Genomic DNA, 20,679 nt, shown 5'->3' with positions numbered 1-20,679 from the left:
GAAATTGACTTCTCAAGTGATTTGCAGAAATTAGTTTCAGTACTTCAGTGGTTGAGGTCCCCAGAATCTCCCTGACAGGGAAAGTACATTCAGCAGAGTTCAGAGGCCTTAGATGCGGTGAGAACTTATAATTCCATGAACTGGGATTTGGCTTTTAGGAATGCAAACTTTGGGAGCTGATGACTTAGTTTCTCCTGTATTGCCCTCTGCTCAGCATTTTAGACTGCAGTAGCATTGAACTGCCTCTACTTCTATACTTGTATCTTGCTACACTTTCTTGGCTTAGTCCATGTCTCCACCTGCTTAGCCATCAAGATTTATCTCACGATACTTTGTTTTGGGGTCCCAGGCTAAATCAAGGCCCTCTCTGCTTTGAGCTCCACAGTGTCCATATCTATTTTCAAGTTCTGTGTCCAGCCCTGGTCCTGGCCATAGGCTCTGTGAAGGTAAGGACTTTTCTTGGTCATTTTTTATTTGACTATTTAGGACAGTTGGACCTGGCAGCATGCAGAGAATATAAGTTGAACTTCACTGGGCCTTCTTCCTGCATTTCCTAGTCTGCAGCTCTACCTACAGGATTAATTGCACCCCTGATCACTTCACTTTAATCCCTTAATGTTTCTGATTCCTGCAGGAAATGATGACAGTGCATTTAAATGCTAGCCTTCTTTGCATACCTGTTCTGTGACACGTGATGTACTGTGTTCTTAGTTTGCATGCCTCTTACGGTATTATTCCTGATGCCTCTCTGAAGTCACAATGCTAGTAGTCCAGTTTCAAACCCAGGTGTGTACAACTAAAGATTTCAAACTCTTTTTTGCACTGTGCTGGAGATCATATGGCAGACATTTTATTTAGTCTTACTGAGGTGTAGCACATAGGTGGTACTAGATAAGATCAGCAAGATTGGGGGCTAAGCTACAGCTTATTAAATGATCACTAGTAGTCTGGCTTTAGAATAGGCAAAGGGTAAGACCCAACTAATTGGCTAAGCGTGGCTTGCAAAATTGAGCACATAATAAAGTTACAATCTGGACAATCAATCTGAACAATGAAGTCACTAAAACAATAACAACAACATATAATTTGGACAACAGAAACTAAAATCTGAAATCCAGGCAAGTTGCCTAGATAAGGGAATGGGATATGGATACAAGATAGCCCCTCAGGGCCAGAGGGATCCTACTCTGAGTCAAGAGATCACTGCTTGAGCCAGGGGTCTCTATGGACATATTTTTATCTCAAGAACCAACCCCAAGTTAGGTAAACAAGCTCAGCCATCTGGCCCAAGTGGAGAATGAATTCATGTAACTCAACCACAATGCATTTAATTCATTTAAATAATTGTTTTATAAAATCATTCTGTTTTATAAGCAGACTACCAGATGGCTAAATCTGGACATAATTGGAGACCACTTTCAGTGTTTTTATTATTAACTAATAATGCTTTGTTAATGATGTTTCCAAGTTATTCATACATTTATGCCCACTTGCAAGCAGTAGTGTATTTTAGTTACTAAAAAAGTGACACTCACTTCACAGGAGCAGAGTTTCACCAGGGATCGGATTAACACATTATCACGCCCTTTTTGCATGCTGTTCTCAACACACTTATTGGCAGGGGGCACATACTGCTAGGCTACAGACAGCATATATTTTGGACCGGTCAATACCCATCCTTATTACTTATTAAATAGTTTCACTGTCAACATGATTTCATGTGAATGAACATAATATTGCATATAACTGATGTTAATATTCATTTCTCCCAACTAATCATAAACTTGCTCTATTTGGGTTTAGGGTAATGTCAATTTATCAATAGCCAAGTAATAACAAATGATAAGAATTTGAATGCCAAGTATGTGTCAGCACTGTGCAGAAGGGGAACAAAAGGGTAAGATGACAAAATGCTATTGGTCAAAGTTTGACCAGCATCCATAGCCACGAACTGCCTGTTTTTATAAACACAGATTTACTGGAGCAGAGCCATTAGCCATGCCCATTGTTTACATATTTTGTATGCCACAGTGGCATCAGCATTGAGATATTGCAGAAGAGATTGTATGGCCCAAAAACCTTAAAGTATTTACTAGCTGGACCTCACAAAAAATGTTTGTTGAGCATTGCTATGGTCTTATTAATGGAGTCCTCATTAGCTTTTTTGTGGGCAAAGGTTGAATACTAACTGTTAAGGTTAGCACAGGCAATTTATGTAATCCCCTTAAGGTCACACATTTAAGCTGTGATGAAGCCAGGCTTTGAGTCAAGGTACTCTGACTTCAGAATGCATTTTCTTTAAGTAAAATGCTATGATCCTTTATCTGAAAAGAAAGAATATTATTCTTCAGGAAATTCCCAAATGATATGTCATAATCTGGGGAAGGATTTCCATTCTCTCTCACCAAATGCTATTTCTTTATTATCTATTTTTATGTCTCCACCAAGATCAAATAATAGGTCATGCTGAGGCAGAATGACTTTGATCTTTTACCGAGGGGTGACATTTTTGTTTTTTTTGGAAGCAGAAGTTGGTTCTCAGGGTGAAATGTGGAATCGAAAAGCTTTCAATGGCTGTGCTTTCATCTCCCAACATAGAGAGTGCTGGGAGGGTTAAAGACTGTATCCCTCTTTGTGGGCCTGTAAATGAATCGCATGGGAAGAATGGGAAATTGCAAACATTAGGAGAGGAAAGATATTTCAGATTCCCGGAGGCACGTTGTTCTTTCTAAAGCTGGTCCCGATGCTGGACCCCGAGGCTCCAATGCATCCGTATCCTCCTTTCTTCCCGCAGCCCCTTCTCCACAGCTCCTTACTCTTCACTCCCCATGTTTCCTGCGATAGTTGAGATACTGTATTGCTTTAATGATTTTGAGGTCAGTAACCACGTCTGTGACCCAGGAGGCTCTTAGGAAGTATTTGTTGAGTCAAATTGAATTGTGCATTGGCTGCATTTTCCCCAAAGAATATGCCAAAATTTCACAATGGGAGATGCACCGTGGTAAAAGTTCAGCAGTGCCAGTGTCCTGAAACAGAACCATGATTTTTGTACCAAAGAAAGAGCCTTCAGCTCATGCACAATTCTGAGAACAGAGAGCATTTTGAAAGATACTGTGTGGAACATCACTCACAGGAAACCAGGGACGCGGGAACAATGAACTGGTGCCACATAGTGGGGCCGCGGTTTATGGAAAGCTACATTGTTTTTGCTGGAGAATTAATCCATTCATGTTCATGTTAATAGAAAATGCCACACCTGTAATCCCAGCGACTCGGGAGGCCAAGGCAGAAGGATTTCAAGTTCAAACCCAGCCTCAGCAGCAGCGAGGCACTAAGCAACTCTGAGACCCTGTCTCTAAATAAAATACAAAATAGGGCTGGGGATGTAGCTCAGTGGCCAAATATCCCTGAGTTCAATCCCCAGTACTCCCCTCCAATAAAATGTCTATGAAAATAGAGAATGGGGGTGTTCATCTGCTTAAGTTCTCAGTTATCTTATGTCTATTAGGTTTGTGATTCAATCCAGAAAGACTTTTAGGAAACTTTTTATTTGGGGGCACTTTAATAATCCCTAGAATCTACTTAGTTTTTCACACCATTTCACTTGTGTAGATCTTTACCATCATAACTGTATTTTGCTGAGGAAATCAGGTTGTAATGTAATTTACATAAAGCTTGCAAGGGTGTTTGGCTTACTTGTCAAGAGTTATATAGTAATATGTTGACACCTTATCACTATTTTATTCAGTTGTTTTAATAGAGAGTGAGATAATGTTCTCCACTTTCCATTCCTTTCTCTAAAGACCTTCTTGCCCATGCCAAGTCAGCTTTTTTCCAGATACATTGTTTTTCCATGAGAATTATATGTACCTATTTTCATTTCTCATTGTCACTCTGTCTTCAGACATTGAGAGTTTGAAACTACATCTACATGGGAATTCTAAGGTTATGTTACCTTTGCTGCTATAAAAGGAAAGTGTCCACTTGTGCCAGTCCTTGCCAAGGTCAGCAAAGCACTAGGGTTTCCTCACTGGTTCTAAATGGACCATGAACTTCAAGTGCTCACCCACCTCCTCCATGGGCCATACACTTGTTGGACCTAAGTGAGGATTCCCGGCTGCCTGAACTGCAGGAGCCTCTTCTAACCAACTGTGTAAGGGCCCTCAGGACCCAAATCTGCCCTGTCCCATTTGGCACAACCCAGAGCCTAATTAGCATCAGCATCTGAATTCTCCGGTCAAGTGCTGAACCCCTGATGTCTTCTCCAGTCAGTAAACTACATGGAACACTTCTTTGCTCAGCTATTTGTTGGTTTTATCCTTGGCACGACTTAATGAGTCTGTGACCTTGGTTGAATCATTAGCCTTGCAGAGCTGCTTTGATCCACAAAGTGGGAGCAATGACCTCTGTTTTGAGGGGTTTCATTTGATTACAGGAGACAGCACAAGAAGTACCTAATGTCATTCCTCACAGATGATGGGACCAAGGTTGGTTTCCTTGTTCACCCTCTCAGAGCTGAAAATGGTATTTCGCACCCAGCTGGCATTCCCTGAAAGGAGGAAATAAATGAATGATTTCATTATTCCCTGAGACAGTCAGAATCACATTCTATAGATTCTGTCTGCAAGGGTAGTTTCCCCAAATATTTGCCTGGAATTCCAGAATTCCATTTTATTATTTTCTTTATTTTTATTTTGTTTTATTAAGCAAAACCTAATGTTCTAACCTAGATTTTTGCTAATATTTTCTGAACTAATTATAAATCATATCAAGTAGTGAAATATAACAAGAAAAGCCAGAACCAGAGCTTCAGCTGTTTATTAACTTCTTACTAACTTTCCCAGAATTAAATCACCCTTAAGACATTTTAAATCATAGAGAAAAGAATATGCTGTTACTTGCAATGTTAGTATTCTAAATACCCTAAATCCATGCCTACTTTTAATGATCATTCCCAGTTAATACACATTCTACATATTAGTTAAAACAAGATTTTCCTTGACTTTCACTTGAAAATTAAATTTCTTTGGGAAGCTAATAACATTGTCAAGGTTGACAGTCATAAGAGAATTTTCAGATCAGTTCTTTCTCCAGAGTTTTAGGAACCAAGTAAAGATTCCTTGTTGGATTGTTTATAATCCTCAGAAGTAAGACCACAAACCCAGAGACCTTGAGAACATTTTCAGTCTCTATAATTCTCATTGTAATTCTCATCCTACACATTATAATTTGTGTGTTTAAGTAGAACATTATGGGATTGTAAAGATGTATAATTTAGGAAATTCACATAGGGTGACCCTTTATCAAAAGGTCTAAAATTGAACCTTCGGGTCAGAACTTTTGCTTTATAACACAGATTTATAACACAGATGGACGTCAGCAGAGGAGCCCATCCCTGTGAGCTGAAGGGACTTCCGCGTGTTTCCTACCACCTTTTTATTTTTATGTCACACTGCAGTAGACAAGTGGAAGCCATCATGGAGAAACTAAGCCCTGTGTTTTAACCATGTCTAGTTTCCTGCACGTTGGTGGCTTTCTGACTCTTCGTTTGATCCCATTGTAACTGAGGAATTTCACAGGTTTCTATAATTATTGGGGGAACTCACCATGGCAATGATTCTTCAAAACTTAAGTATGAAAGGTAGCAAAACTCTTCGTCAGTAGAGTGAGGCGAGGGTGTGTTCTCTCTTTCCCCAGGGTGCATTACTGCTGTGGAGTGTAATGTGAGCAGAGCACACTACTCAAATTGACTACTCTTTTGATATCTGGGAGGAACATCATCCCTGAAGTTTTATTCAACACTTATTTTGTATGAATACTTTCTATAGGCCTCACAGGTTGTGGATTAAAAGGACTGAGCAGAACCAAAGAAGTTTAAGACAGTTCCTGCTCTAAAAAAAAAAAAAGATCAAAACCTAGGCTGGATACACTATTAGTGAGTGAAGCAGGCCAGGAGGGGGCGCTGTCTTTGTCTCAAGGGAAGAGCTGGGGTCAGTGGAAACACATTGTTACATCAAAATGTGAGCTCTCTTTTGCCAGATCTTTCTATTTTCAGGTGAGATATGCCTATATTTAAATGTTGGTGACTTATGTGAACATTTTTGAAACATTTTGGCCAATCACAGTGCATTTTTATTTGCAACATTTGGATATAGTGAATTTTATGAGGAGTCAGGCTCCAAGTTCTTTCCAGGTACAGAATGGCATGAACAAAGACCACACGCATGTTTTGTTTTGTTTTGTCTTGTTTTGTTGTTTCTGGTTATATAAAAGAAATGCCTCTGTATTCTTACCATTGTTAAGCTGAACTATCATATAATAAATCCCAGACTATCAAGGGATATGTCACCAGATAAAAGACAGTCCTTAAATACCAGATTCAATTACCTGTTTTTGTGTCATTCAGACTTCTAATAAAGCCTTTTCCACCCTGGGGGTAAACATTTACTAACTGTCACCAATATACTCATCAGCTATTTTCCCCTCTGGGAAAAGCTTTCGGTAATTGTTAGAATGCACACTTATTCACTATTTACCCCACGCTCCTGTGCTTGGTGGTTATCCAATTAAACATGGCCTGGGAAACCAGGCTTTGTAGTGTGAGAGCATTCTAAATTCTCTGAATAAATTTCTTTTTATCTAGCATAACATTTTTAACATTCCAAAGGCTTTCACATATTGTCTCCTGTAGGCCCTTAAGATATTCTGTGGCTCACAATTGTAAGTTCTGTCGAATTGTAAACAGAGCACATTTGTACAAGGTCAGGCTGTTTTCATTCATTTTCTGTGGATGACTTAAACTCCGTCCTATGCCTTTGCTCATGTTGCTGATTCAGCAGTGCTTTCTCCTTAGCCCATTTATAGTTCAGGGTTCAAATCTACAACCAGTTTTCCCTCAGAGTGCTTTATACCTCCATGAGAGACCAAGTTCATGTCTCCTGCTCTGTGTGCACCTATCTCACCTTCCACATCATGTGTTAGTCAGGAGAGGGAGAGCTTTTCCATCATGGTACCTGCTGGGCTAGATGAAGCTCTCAGCAAGGAATGACTCTTGGGGAGTGTTGTCATGGTCGGAGTGTCTCCAGGAGCATGCAGTTAAGTCAGACACATCGAAGATAGACGCACCTTGGATGGATTCCCATCCAGATCACATACTAGCTGTGTGGCAATTTACTCATCCTTTCTGAGTCTGTTTTCCTTCTGAAGAGATGATAGTAAAACATTCTTCACAGGTTTGTTAGGAAGTATTGGTGATGAGAAAAACCCTGGTCTGGAGTCTGGGGAAGTGCCTGGCTCATAGTGGGTATGATATTGAGAGACCTGCCTCTCCTTCGTCTCCTATTTAATCATTCCTCACAACATTCTTTTCTGTTCCTGCTCATCTATCTAAGTTGCATTCCTCCCTAAGTCCAACCTTGTAACTCAGTCTGGACTCACAGTCACAGGTTGATCATGTCATGAGAAGATCCAGGCTGTGGAGTCCAGTGCCTCTGGAGTCAGAGTGTGTTCCTGCACCCTAATAGATCTGGGACCACAGGCAACTTATTTGAGTTACTTGAAACTCCGTATCCTGGTCTCTTAAAAGGGGGATAATAAAATGTGTTAAGAAGATTAAACAAGCAGACATATGTAAAGCACCCAGAACACTGCCAAACATGGTAAATGTTCAAGTGTTGAATAACTTAAAACCACGATAGAGATGTTTTGAGAGGTTTTAAGCTGAACCCAGACGGAGAGGTAAATAAAGCCTAAAACCAAGAGAGTGCCCCAAATCTGTACTTTCATAAATGTCAGTGTTGAATTGGAGCATCTTGGTTAAGCTGGGGATATGACATTTTATAGCCCCAGAATTTAGAGGTTTGAAAAGTACAAAGTATATACCCAAACCTAAAATTTCAATTCAGATCCACCTTCTGGTCAATGTCTTTATACATTCCTGTCCAGTTGGCTGATGCATTAGCTGAAAATAGTTCGGAGGCCTCAGCCTATGCCCAGAGCATCCTTCTTCACAGATTCTATTCTGTCTCTCTGCAAGTCGACAGTCTGCTTTTCCAAGACAATTCAGAGGGCCATACTGGAAGGAAATCTAGACTTCTTGGCCCAGCACCTCTAGACCAGAGGTCAGCAAACTTTTTCTGTCAAAGGCCAGATAGGAAAGGGTTCAAATTTTTTGGACTCTGTAAAGTCCTGGTAGCATATTCTTTGTTGATATTTTAAGTAACCTTTGAAAATGTAAAAGCCATTCTTAAGGAAAATAGGCCACAGAGGAGAAGGATCACAGACTGTAATTTGTGGATGATGGGAGGGAAATGGGGGACCTGGATGGCTTTGAAACCCTGATGCACCTTCCCTTGGGGAACAGGAGACCGCACCCTCATAACTTTATTTATTCTTTTAACCTTAAAGATATTAGGTTAGTTTTTTCCTTCTGTGGTACAAGTATATGTTCTAGTCGATTTTTTAGTCAATTTATAGAGAGACCTCATCACACTGCTGTTTCCCATTGGGAAATGATGAGGCACGGTTTAAAGCAGATGGAGCACAGACTGTAGAAATGAAAAACACAGAAGAAAGAGCTGTGTGAAAGAAATATTTAATCATAACATGAAAAACTCCTAGTGGCAACTTTTCCATTATGTTAAATTTCACTCATTTCTATGCATTCTGAGTATGTGTTTAAAAACAAAGGTTGTAATTTTCCATCTTTGTGCCCATCTACCATGGAGTTTTGATTTTGTCTTTTGCAGGACTATGACTTGAGCCAGCTCCAGCAGCCTGACACAGTGGAGCCTGATGCCATCAAGCCTGTGGGAATCCGGCGACTGGATGAGAGACCCATCCACGCTGAGCCGCAGTATCCAGTCCGATCTGCAGCCCCACACCCTGGGGACATTGGGGATTTCATTAATGAGGTGCAGAGAAAGACTTTCTTTATAAGGCTTTTTATTTTATGCCGATGGTTAGATCTATGTAGGTCACAGGTTGCTTGAAATATACCTGTGTAGTTCATTAAAACATATTTAAATTCATTTTTATGTGAAAGTTGGTATGACTTCAGTAACAGAGACCAAATTTAATTGCTTTGATCAACCCAAAAGAGATCTGTCAATTAATATTTTGCATGTGTAAAATAACACTCATATAATTTATTGTATTAGTTACACTATCTCCAAGAGATACTTTTTCCCTTGACTGCAAGTAATAGGCTAACAATATTATAGTGTATTATAATTTTATTTATTAGTGCTGATAAATGTAATAGTAGTACCCTTTAATTTTTCCCTCACTGTATCCTTTGAATTCCACATATGGTGAGAATTCAGTGCCTACCCAACGACTCCATCAAAGGAGATTAGTGGAAGAACAGCTAAATTAAATATTATGTAAGTGATTTAAATACTTGCCTAGTTGAGGAGTTTTAAGAGCTTCTGTAAGAGGAAGCTAATTCTCTGTTGAATATAACAGATATGGTTTTCACTGTCAAAATTATTATGACATACTTAACGTTACTGACCAAGAGTTCTGCTACTTTTCATACTTAAGTTTTGAAGTAAAATGATTTATATTGCTTCTTTGGATTAGAGCTAATTCTCTTTTTAAATTTTTATTAAACATAAGTGACAGTGTTACATATTGACATCAACTGTGAATATATAGCAGGAGTCATGTCTCTGGCCCATCCTCAGGATCTCCAAGTTCAAAATTGGTCTCATTGCATTATAAAATGGAATGCATCTGTTATATATGACTTTCTGTCTTGTGCTGATAGACCTTTTATTTTGTGGACCACCTCAAAATAATTGTATGATGTGTAAATGTCATCTGTCTACATGAGGTGTTTAGATGCACTTATAGCTGGTACAAAAAAGTTTTGAAACATAGTTAGAATATTTAGCTACCTATACATCTACCCATTACTATCTATCTCTAAAAGACCAATTTCTGAACATATGTACTCACTTCTGTTAAGCAAGCTATAGGTTAATTTGTTGTAGACATGATTAAAAGCAGATGGGAAGCAAAAACAACAGAATGCCAATAACTCCCTTTCTCTACAAAAATCTGCCGTGACTCTTCCAGCTCTTATTTACCTGTAGACCTGCTTAAAGAATTCACCTGAATTTATATATAGTGTTAGATCTTTTAGTACATTTATGAATTCTGAGGATTTTTTGTCTGATTTAGTGTTCATCATTATGAAAAATTGTTGTTGGGTTATTTCTGTGGTTATTGAGTTCTAAGATAGAGTGAATATTGTAACTATTCAGTGCAGGCACTGGCCTTTTGGAAAACAAGAATTCTGGCTTGAGTGTAATTCAGCAAATGTTTACTGGATGCTTCTGCCTGTCCCTGAGGAATCAGTATTCTCTGCAACTCAAGCCTGTCCTTGATACTCTTCTTTTTCTTGGTAGTAAATATCAAACACTAAGCAATTTATAAAGCTGTTCATAATCTAGTTCCTGCCTACACTCTCCCTCCTTGCATCCCCTTCTGTCCTGCAGCCCCAATGAGCTGTTTGCATTTTTCCAAAAGCACACACTTTTGAACAGACAATAACTTCTGCAAACCCCATACTTTCTTGACCATCTGCAAGAATTCCCTTAGCTGTGAGGAATTAGTACAAACATCCCCTTCTCTGTGAAGCCTTCCTTGATTCCTCCAGGCAGGGCTAAGCTAGCAAGAAGCTTCCTCCGCAATAACCCACACCAGCTGGAGTATAACTGTCCTGGTGTCTTTCTTCCACTTTGGCATCTGAGCTCTCTGCAGGACAAGTGCTATTTCTTGTTCATGATTTTATAACCTAAGCAGCTACTATATTGCCAAGCTCTTTTATTTTGTTGTTTTCAGGAACTTAAGTACTGTAAGCAGGTGTGTAGGGCATAAAGCTGTGGGCACCACTAAATTTGCATTTGATTGAGATTCAGCAGAGACTAAGTCTGGAGCTTTTCACTCTACTGGTGCTGATTACATTCAGGAAACAAGGATATTGGTGATTCCAAGTTTGTGTTTTAGTGTATGCATTCTGTGTGTGTGGGGGGGTGTGCATTGATTTTTTTGTTTTGTTTTGGTTTTTGCACTGACTGCATTTTCCTCAGCAGAAAGAAAAGAACATTTAGTTAATAAGGTTCAGTTACCCAGCCCTTCTACTGCCACAGTAGGTAGAGATACAGTAGGAATTTCCATTTGGAATTTCCTTTCTCTAAAACAGTGCTTCGGTTGGGTATGCAGTCTAAAAAGTGGTTTGGTATCAAAACAAACATTTTTGACTTCTCATATGGAAAAACTTGATTCCAAACAATTGATTCTAATTGAACTTCCATAATACAATCACTCATCATTTGATTCTATGTTAAAAATGGCTCATTTTGAAATCATCTTGAACTTGGTTTAGGATCACCTATTCAACAAATCACTATTGAAGGCCTGCTGTGTGTAACATAACTACCACTAAAGTGCAGGTAAAAGGTAAATGAGACATAGATTCTCCTGCACTTGTTCCCTATTTTGCTATCGACAAAGTCTTCGCACAGACAGTCCCTGACTTGAGATGATTCCACTTAACAATGTTTTGACCTGACAGTCATGCAAAAATAGTAGTATTCAATAGAAACCATACTTCAGTTTTGAATATGAATCTTTTCCTAAGCTCATCGTAAGCAGTACAATACTCTCGTGCATGCTGCAGCAAGCTGCAGCTTCCATCCAGCCTACGATCAAGGGATAAACAACCGAGACCCTACGTTGTACTGTGTTGCTAAGCTACGATGTTTGTTTGAAATACATTTTCAACGTGGATCTTTTCAACCTACAGCAGGGTTATTGGGATGTGAACCCAAAGTCCAGCAACCTCTACACAATGCAAACATTCCTGTATGAAAGCCTTACTTTGCCAGGAGAAGGAAGCCTGTTACCTGACTTCCAACTTCATCTTAGGCCCCTCCCCAGCCTGCATCTACTTATCCTTAAGCTCTACTTATCCTTCAGTCTTGCCTTATAATTCTGTGCTGTTCTTCCTACCTCAAATCTGCCTGCCTGCTGCTTTAGAAGATAATGCCTTTATGAAGTCTTTACCAAGAGAGGAAGAGTCAGGAACACAGGATACGGGCTAGGCATGATCCAATGGCACCCCACCCGACCTCCATTCAGAACACCCACTGCCTGGTTCCATTGGACCCCTCCCTGAGCCTTTCCTTGCTCCAGGAGGAGGTCCTTATCCCTGGGGGATAGTGCGAGGCACCTTGGTTTGATGAATAAATAAATGAAAGAAGGCAATTTGGGAATCATTCCTAAAATGGCAGCTAAATCCATGAAACTGAAGATGATGACAAGATAGAGACAGGTGAAGGAGAAAAGAAATCAAAAATCTGTTCCTAGAAATGTCCCTACAATCAGAGACAGGAAGAACAAGGTATCAGAGAAAACAACCAAAAAGAAAATTCCAGGGATGTGGCAGGTATTTCTGTGCGTCAGTTCAGGGAGATGAAAATTGTTAGAACTCTCCACACACCACGTAGAATCTTCCATCCAGGACAGCCATTAGGACTTGATCAATATCTCCCAATGACTTAACCAACAAAAATAAATACATGTAAACTTTGAAAACAGTGGAAGGCACCTAGGTAGGAAGAACTCAAGCACATTTTGTAAAAACATTGAAAATGCACACAAATTTATTTATCTTCAGGTCTTATTTGATTTAGCAGAGTACCGAATGTTCCAAAGGAAGAATAACCTCGTGGTGATTATAATTGGAATGTGCTTTTACAGATGTGAGGAGTAGGAAAACTCAGGAGAACACTTTCTAGTTTGTTTGTTTAAATAATGAATGAATGTTGCCTTGAATATCAAAAATGATAACACATTTCCAGACTGGTAGGTAGAGTAAAACAAGTCACATGTTTTTGAATTTCAGTTTTATTCTATTTTGACTTTTCAAACATGACCTTCAGATGGTGAAAAGTTGAAACACATTCCTTTAATCTCATCCTGACAGTAGATATTAGCATACCTCCAACAACTTTGCTAATCCTATATTTTTTTTTATCTCAAGAATAAAAGTGTATTCTTCTATTAAAGGACTGACTTTTGATTTATACCATTTAAAAAAATGCATGGAAGTTTCTTGTAGAATAGTTTGCCCAAAACTAGTAAAGTTCAAAGTGGTTGTTTTTCTCTTATTTATTACATTTAATTTGTCCTCTTTGAAGTATCTCATTCCACTCTTATAGGAATTGGTTTTTGTTTGAACTCAAATCCAGCTGCTACACCAACAGCTCTATCACCTTGTCCAAGGTCAAGATCCTTAAGTTTAACCTCTTATATTTCCAGTTTTCTCATTTGTAAGATAATGAAAATAGTAGACCTTTCTTTTCAGATTGAAATAAGAACTCAACATGATCCTCTATATAAAATACTTGATATAGTGCTTGTCATATGGTAAAGCCTCTTAATTATTAGTGGTATCATATTAATGAGAATTATGTGTAAACTACTTGTTATGATTAAGACTTTCTACTGTCTCTAATTTCAGATGATATAGTTTAAATCCCGTCCTTTCAAAAAAATTTCCTTTAAGCCCAATGAAATTGCCAAAAGAGGGATAGTAGTGTTGGCCTGAATAAGTCGTAGAATCTCACAAACAAGGTGTCCACCGTGGTCTTCCACATGTATTTTTATAGGTCCACATATCTTTTAAACCTCCATACTAGATTTTCCTGAAAGAAGATATAAACATGAACTAGATGTGAAGAGGAGAAAACCAAGCCCAGGTCACCAGGGCAGTTATCTTGTAGAATAGCTGCCAAATGCCGGGCACTGTGTTGGAAAGCAGAATATGAATACAAAACAGCCCCTGCAAAAAGGGATGTCACTATCTAGGGCAATCCAGACATTGTAATAAAAGAAGAGACTGGAGAAGTCATATGAGTGACTCCCAATCATGGTTGGAGAAAAAAATCCATGCAGTGAAAGTGATATTTTTATTGAGCTTTTGGGTGGGTGGGTGGGAGGATAGATAACGGATATTAATCGGAAGAAAAAATATGAAAGGAAACATTTCAAACAAACTCAACCACATTTCAGTTGGGAGGCAATTAATATGCAAATGACACAGTAGTACACAAGAACATGACACTTTGGGGTTTGGAGGAATGGTGCATAATTCATGTGTGGTTGCTGGGGTTGAAGATGACTGGAACAGGTGAATGAGCCCTCTAGACTCACTGATGTTCTTCTTTAAGGATTTTGATTTTTTATCTTGCAGGTTTCCCCAAAAGGCAGGCATTTGAGAAACACTTTCTAATTTTTTTTTCCAACTCCATATCTTTTCTCCTATTCACTTAAACTTGTAATAAATTCTAAGATTCATTTTCTTAATGATGGGGAAATGTTTCATAGTGTTGAGGCACTCATTAAAAGAACATCTCGTACATCCCTGGGGGAACTACCTTTGTTATGTGGGAGATTCTGTGTGGGTCATAGAAAGCAGTTGGCGGATTTTGCCTGGGGAAGTGACATCAACAGTTGAGAGAGAAACCAAAGCTAGTTTTTAGGAAAGAAACAGAAATAGCACTGGAGACAGTAAGTCCACTTGGAAGGCTCCAGTCCAGGCAGGATGTAATGAGAACCTGAGCCAAAGCAATGGCACTGAGACTGTAGGAGACAGAATGTTGGGGCATCAATAGGGCTCTTTCTTCTTGCATCCCTTATGTGTTCCTCACTGAAGAATGTGGGTTTTTCATAGTACCCACAAAAGCATGTCCCCACCCAGAAAGCATAGGATCAGAAGTCTATAAATATAAGCTCAGCAAGAATTCAACTGTAGCTCTTTCATTTTGCAGAGGAGCTCAAACTACAGAAAATTTATTCAGATAAATTTATCTAGAGTTTTAGATCTGCCTCTCCAAGAAAGGTGAAGTGAGCATACTTGGCTAAATTTAGTCAAACCTGGAGAAGCACATGCTGTTAGTTTATAAATTTGGTAACAGGACTTATACATCATGTGAAAAGTACTTTATACATCATTCTTGAAGGTGTCCATATCAAAAATAAGGCAATCGCATAAGAGAGAACCAGGAGGGTCTGTTGTCCCCAGATTTATTCCGCACATTCTGTCTGATTGCATGCCTGCTACTGTCAGCTTCTGAGGGTTGACTATGATCTTTTTAGAATTACCAAAATATTACCAAGAATTTATGCAGTACCTCATTCAGAAGGGTCATATTTAATTCTCAGATAAAAATCAGTGCCATCCAAGTGGAAGGAACTTAAAGTACTTAACCTCTCCTGCCTAGAAAGATGTCTTGCCTAAGAATTCTTGAAAAGTTCAGTGGTTTTGCCCTTCTATAATCATTAAGCCCTAAGACAATGTACCATGCACTCATAGCACAGTGGTCTCTGGCTAATGGTTTTATGGCCTTAACCTTAACCTCTTTTTTATTTTATTTTTTTAAGAAAGAAAGAAAACAAATGCAAAAAACTACCAGGATGATCAGGGAACCAATGCAGGAACCAAAAAAGAAATAATCAAATGAAAAGAATATTTTTAGGAATCCCAACAGTGGATATAGGAGATTATCTCCAGCATTAGAATTTATTTTAAGGACTTGAATGAGGTGGCTTAGATAGTTGTGGAAGTGTACTGGGGATCTCTAAAGATCGCACAGCATCTAGTGTCTCTTCCCTGCACACAGCTGAATACCGGTCATCACTTTCCCATCACTGAATCCAGACACACGTGAGGCCCTGCCATTGACTATTTAGAGCTAATTTTCATTTTCGCCTTTCCATATTTCCAGTTTAGTGCTGACACGATTAGGTTTGGGCAGTGCTCTGTGACTATTTTCACTTAAAAATCAAATTGCGATGAAGCCAATAACCTAAGCACAGTGGTCTTTGCCAGTGTTTCATTGTCTGTTTTCTAAGGCAATTGTCATGATGAAATTTTAATGTTAGTTTTTAGGGATCCATTCTCCTTATCCATTCCCTGATTTTTCTTGATTTTCCTTCAGATTTTTCTTGGGTTCAGTTCTTGTGTGGTGAGCCCATATTAGACAGTGCAAAACTAATCAGTCATTGCTTATATTTGCAATTGCTAGATTTTTTTTTTCATTTTTTAGGAAAAATGAGAAACAGGCACATGCTAATGTGTGACTGTAAGCTCCAAGAGGCCAGGCAATGAATCTGGCTTATTAATAGCTGTGTCTCCACACATTAGAGTCATAGACACTCAACCAATATGCCATGTATTGAATTAATAAATGAATAAAATGAATGAAAGTACATTCTTTGACTTTTGCTAGCTAAGTCTACAGTAACTAACAATGCCAAGTTTTGTTGGTACAGGAACAAAGGTGAACTTCTTGTTCAGGTTATAAGTCACCTCTAGTCTATCAGTATCACAGTTCCTGATTCACATGTCTTCTTCATTGCAAAGTCCAGATGGAAGTAAAACCCCCATCTGAGGCAGTCCATTCTCCTTGGAGAAAAGAAACAGAGAAGGAACCAGTGGAAAGATATTAGAGCTCTGGAAGTGGCTACTCCTTACTGCTACTCACATTTCTTTTGGCCAAATCCACTCCCACAGCAGAGCCTGACAGAGGGGTGGAGTAAGTAAATTCTGACCCAGAGAGGCACTTGTGGCTTGCGCCCCCCACGGAAACAAGGGTGGTGAATCACTAAGGACAGTAACAATCAACCACAGAAAGGAGTGAAGAATTCTGGGAAATTGTAGGTTGCGGTGATTCTGGGTCTTAGCAGAATTGCCTTGTAGCTTATTCTAAAAATAAGATAAGGAAAATCCTATCTAAAATTATTGGTTTTCTGTGTTGAAGTTGTTTGCTGAAGACTTGCTTTATTTTATTTAATACAGCTTTTTCTGAGTTATAAATGGTCTAACCTGACATGAGGAAGAGTGGTGCCTGATTTAATGGATGGGACTGATGGGAAGAGATACTTGCAGATGGGAAAGCTGGTAGTGGGTACTTTTCACTCACATTTTTGACTGAAGTCTAGCAGCATTTTATTTCTTAAGCTATGTCTTCACATTTATTTTTTATTTTTTCAAATTCCAAAGCAGAAAAGTTTTCTTTAAACTTAAAACATTAAAAAAATAACAATAGCCAATACTCATTGAGCTTTACATGTGCCAGATACCAGGGTGAGCTATTGAGTCTTTTTACCTCATTTGGTCTTTATAATAATCTTATTATTGTTATTACAGTTGCAGATGAGGACATGCTGAATTCCCCCAGATAATACTGTGGAAAGCTAAGGTGTCATCTAAGATCTGATCTCTTCAACGCTACACAGCACTGACTCTGACCTTAATTTTTATGCTCTTTTTCCTTATTTCTCCTCCGTGAATTTGAAAGAATAGACGAACAAACATTCATAGAAAAACCACATATGTATGCTTATAAAATACATGTGGATTGGAAGGCTTAATCTCTCAAGGAGAAAGCTGATACCTCTTTGATAAGTGGGGCCTCCGTAAAACCACCACATTTGAAAAGCAGCATTGTAAAAAGAGAAAAATTGCTTGAAGACCAATGCTGGTGTACCTTGGGGTACTAAAACGCAAGCTGAGAAAATATTAGAGAAAATTCCAAAGGGACGTAGTATTAATTCCCTAAAGGTTTTCCAGTGCAGAAGTACATATTAGCTGCAGATATTTAAATTACGTATTAAAAAGAATCTGTTTGCAAGAGTTTGTAATATAGATGATAATTGTTTTATTCTTTGGATTGTTTTTAAACTTCAGATAGGCATGTTATTTTAGATTGACAAGATTCTGCACTCCCCATTATTTATATCACATACAGGTGTTGTACCATGATTTTTCTAAGGCCTATGAAAGGTAGAAGTTACTTCATTTTTTAGAAGTAATACCTGTTCATAATTTACCAATTAATTCTACATTTTATGTTTCATTAATAACATAACTAATTTAATGAGTCACTTTCCTTATGTAGTAATCACATCTGTCCTGTCTTCATTCTTTCTTTGATAGCCTTTCAAACTTAGGTCAGATACAAAGCTACCTCCACTTTGAATGCCTATCTCCTCAAGGCAGACAGAATATTTTTTTCAGCATCTTGATGATTTTTGTTTAGACTTCACAGTTTTACTATTTATTGTACAAATGCCCATTGGATTAGATTGCAAGCTACTAGAGGATTAGGGACCACTTGGCACTTACATGTGTGTCTTTCTCCTTGTCTTACATATGTTTCTTGTTCAAACTGTTAATTATCAAAATCCCCTAACCCTCATTCTGTTTAGGGTTCATGGATCACGTAGTTTCAAAACCCTCTGTATTATTTCATTTAATTTCACATAACCTGTTCCATGTTCAAAACTGGTTTTGCCAAGTCGACTGTTACAGTCTCACTTACCACTTATCCTAGCAAGGGTAAGTGTTCCATGTTTACTGAATGAGAACATTCAGTTTATAGTAATTACCATGATATAGTTTAGCTCATATTTCAATGAGTTTTTTTTACAGTCTAGCAGTCCTGCACCATATATTGTGTTATTTAAGATCCTCTAATCTGCTTCAAGCAGTTGGCCCTTCATTTCTGTTGTCAAACGTATTCTCCAATCCACTCCCTCCCCTCTTGTCTTGGCCATTCTAGGCTAGGCTTCTTAGGATTTGCTTGCAGAGGAAAGAAACAAGTTACTTTTCACCTAACTTTGAAACAGTGATAATGCCCTTTTCTAGGTGTTGAAAATGTAGTCTTGCAAATGGAAATTTACCAAGTGTTTGATACCATGAGGTCCTTGGGATCTGCTTATGGTTTTGCAAATTGTAACCCTCTCTTAATTCTTCCTTCATCTTTCCCCATTGTAGGGCCTTAAAGCTGCTGACAATGATCCCACAGCTCCGCCATATGACTCCCTCTTAGTCTTCGACTATGAAGGCAGTGGCTCCACCGCAGGGTCCTTGAGCTCCCTTAATTCCTCAAGTAGTGGTGGAGAGCAGGACTATGATTACCTGAACGACTGGGGACCACGGTTCAAGAAACTCGCTGACATGTATGGTGGAGGTGATGACTGAACTTCAGGGTGAACTTGGTTTTTGGACAAGTACAAACAATTTCAACTGATATTCCCAAAAAGCATACAGAAGCTAGGCTTTAACTTTGTAGTCTACTAGCACAGTGCTTGCTGGAGGCTTTGGCATAGGCTGCAAACCAATTTGGGCTCAGAGGGAATATCAGTGATCCAATACTGTTTGGAAAAACACTGAGCTCAGTTACACTTGAATTTTACAGTACAGAAGCACTGGGATTTTATGTGCCTTTTTGTACCTTTTTCAGATTGGAATTAGTTTTATGTTTAAGGCTTTAATGGTACTGATTTCTGAAACGATAAGTAAAAGACAAAATATTTTGTGGTGGGAGCAGTAAGTTCAACCATGATATGCTTCAACACGCTTTTGTTACATTGCATTTGCTTTTGTTAAAATACAGAATTAAACAAACAAAAAAAGAACTCATGGAGCGATCGATTTTATTATCTTGGGGGATGAGACCATGAGATTGGAAAATGTACATTACTTCTAGTTTTAGACTTTAGATTTTTTTTTCACTAAAATCTTAAAACTTACGCAGCTGGTTGCAAATAAAGGGAGTTTTCATATCACCAATTTGTAGCAAAATTGAATTTTTTCATAAACTAGAATGTTAGACACATTTTGGTCTTAATCCATGTACACTTTTTTAATTTACTGTATTTTTTCCACTTCACTGTAAAAATGGTATGTGTACATAATGTTTTATCGGCATAGTCTATGGAGAAGTGCAGAAACTTCAGAACATGTGTATGTATTATTTGGACAATGAATTCAGGTTTTTTGCATGTTTATATCTTTCGTTATGGATAAAGTATTTACAAACAAAGTGACATTTGATTCAATTGTTGAGCTGTAGTTAGAATACTCAATTTTTAATTTTTTAATTTTTTTTTATTTTTTATTTTCTTTTTTGTTTTGGGGAGGGAGAAAAGTTCTTAGCACAAATGTTTTACATAATTTGTACCAAAAAAAAAAAAAAAAAAGGAAAGAAAAGAAAAGAAAGGGGTGGCCTGACACTGGTAGCACTACTAAGTGTGTGTTTTTAAAAAAAAAATGAAAAAACAAAAAAAGCTTTTAAACTGGAGAGACTTCTGACAACAGCTTTGCCTCTGTATTGTGTACCAGAATATAAATGATACACCTCTGACCCCAGCGTTCTGAATAAAATGCTAATTTTGGATCTGGTGACTGGTTTGAACTTTTTCTTTTCTACTTAAGCTGCTTTGAATGTTGTAAAAATTCCGAATATGGATTTCCACTGAGAACAACAGTACAAAAGTACGTATTTTGTTCTTGCACCATTCACCACCCAGACGGGGGGCATGGCAACCATGCGCATGCACAACAGAGAGCATCATTTTGGAGCTTCTCATCATCATAGAAGAAACACATCAAGTGACTCAGGAACAGAGCCTACTGGTGATGATCTAAAAGTCACATCCTTTAACATTAGTGAACTTTGGTAAAATTCTTGTTTTCTTTTTGCAACAGCTCATGGTTATGCTGACTAACAGGCCTTTTCCATTAGGGAACCAGTGTTAAGGGAAGCTTCAGTAAAATAGGTCATAGGACTGGACCTAGAAACTGGAACTGTCATATGATTC

General features: G+C 38.4%; 1 protein-coding gene across 1 annotated transcript in view; it reads left to right on the top strand.

Annotated features, from left to right (window-relative positions):
* Positions 1 to 20,260, top strand: part of Cdh2 (cadherin 2) — a 217,083-nt gene extending 196,823 nt beyond the window's left edge. The window contains exons 15-16 of the mRNA XM_047526537.1: positions 8,748 to 8,912; positions 18,851 to 20,260. Of these exons, the coding sequence (XP_047382493.1) occupies positions 8,748 to 8,912; positions 18,851 to 19,057 (372 nt within the window). The 3' untranslated portion in view covers positions 19,058 to 20,260. The remainder of the gene's footprint in view (positions 1 to 8,747; positions 8,913 to 18,850) is intronic.
* Positions 20,261 to 20,679: the final 419 nt, after the last annotated feature.

Source organism: Sciurus carolinensis, chromosome 15 (assembly GCF_902686445.1).
Source record: "Sciurus carolinensis chromosome 15, mSciCar1.2, whole genome shotgun sequence".
Classification (NCBI taxonomy): domain Eukaryota; kingdom Metazoa; phylum Chordata; class Mammalia; order Rodentia; family Sciuridae; genus Sciurus; species Sciurus carolinensis.
This window is presented reverse-complemented; position numbering and strand designations above follow the sequence as displayed.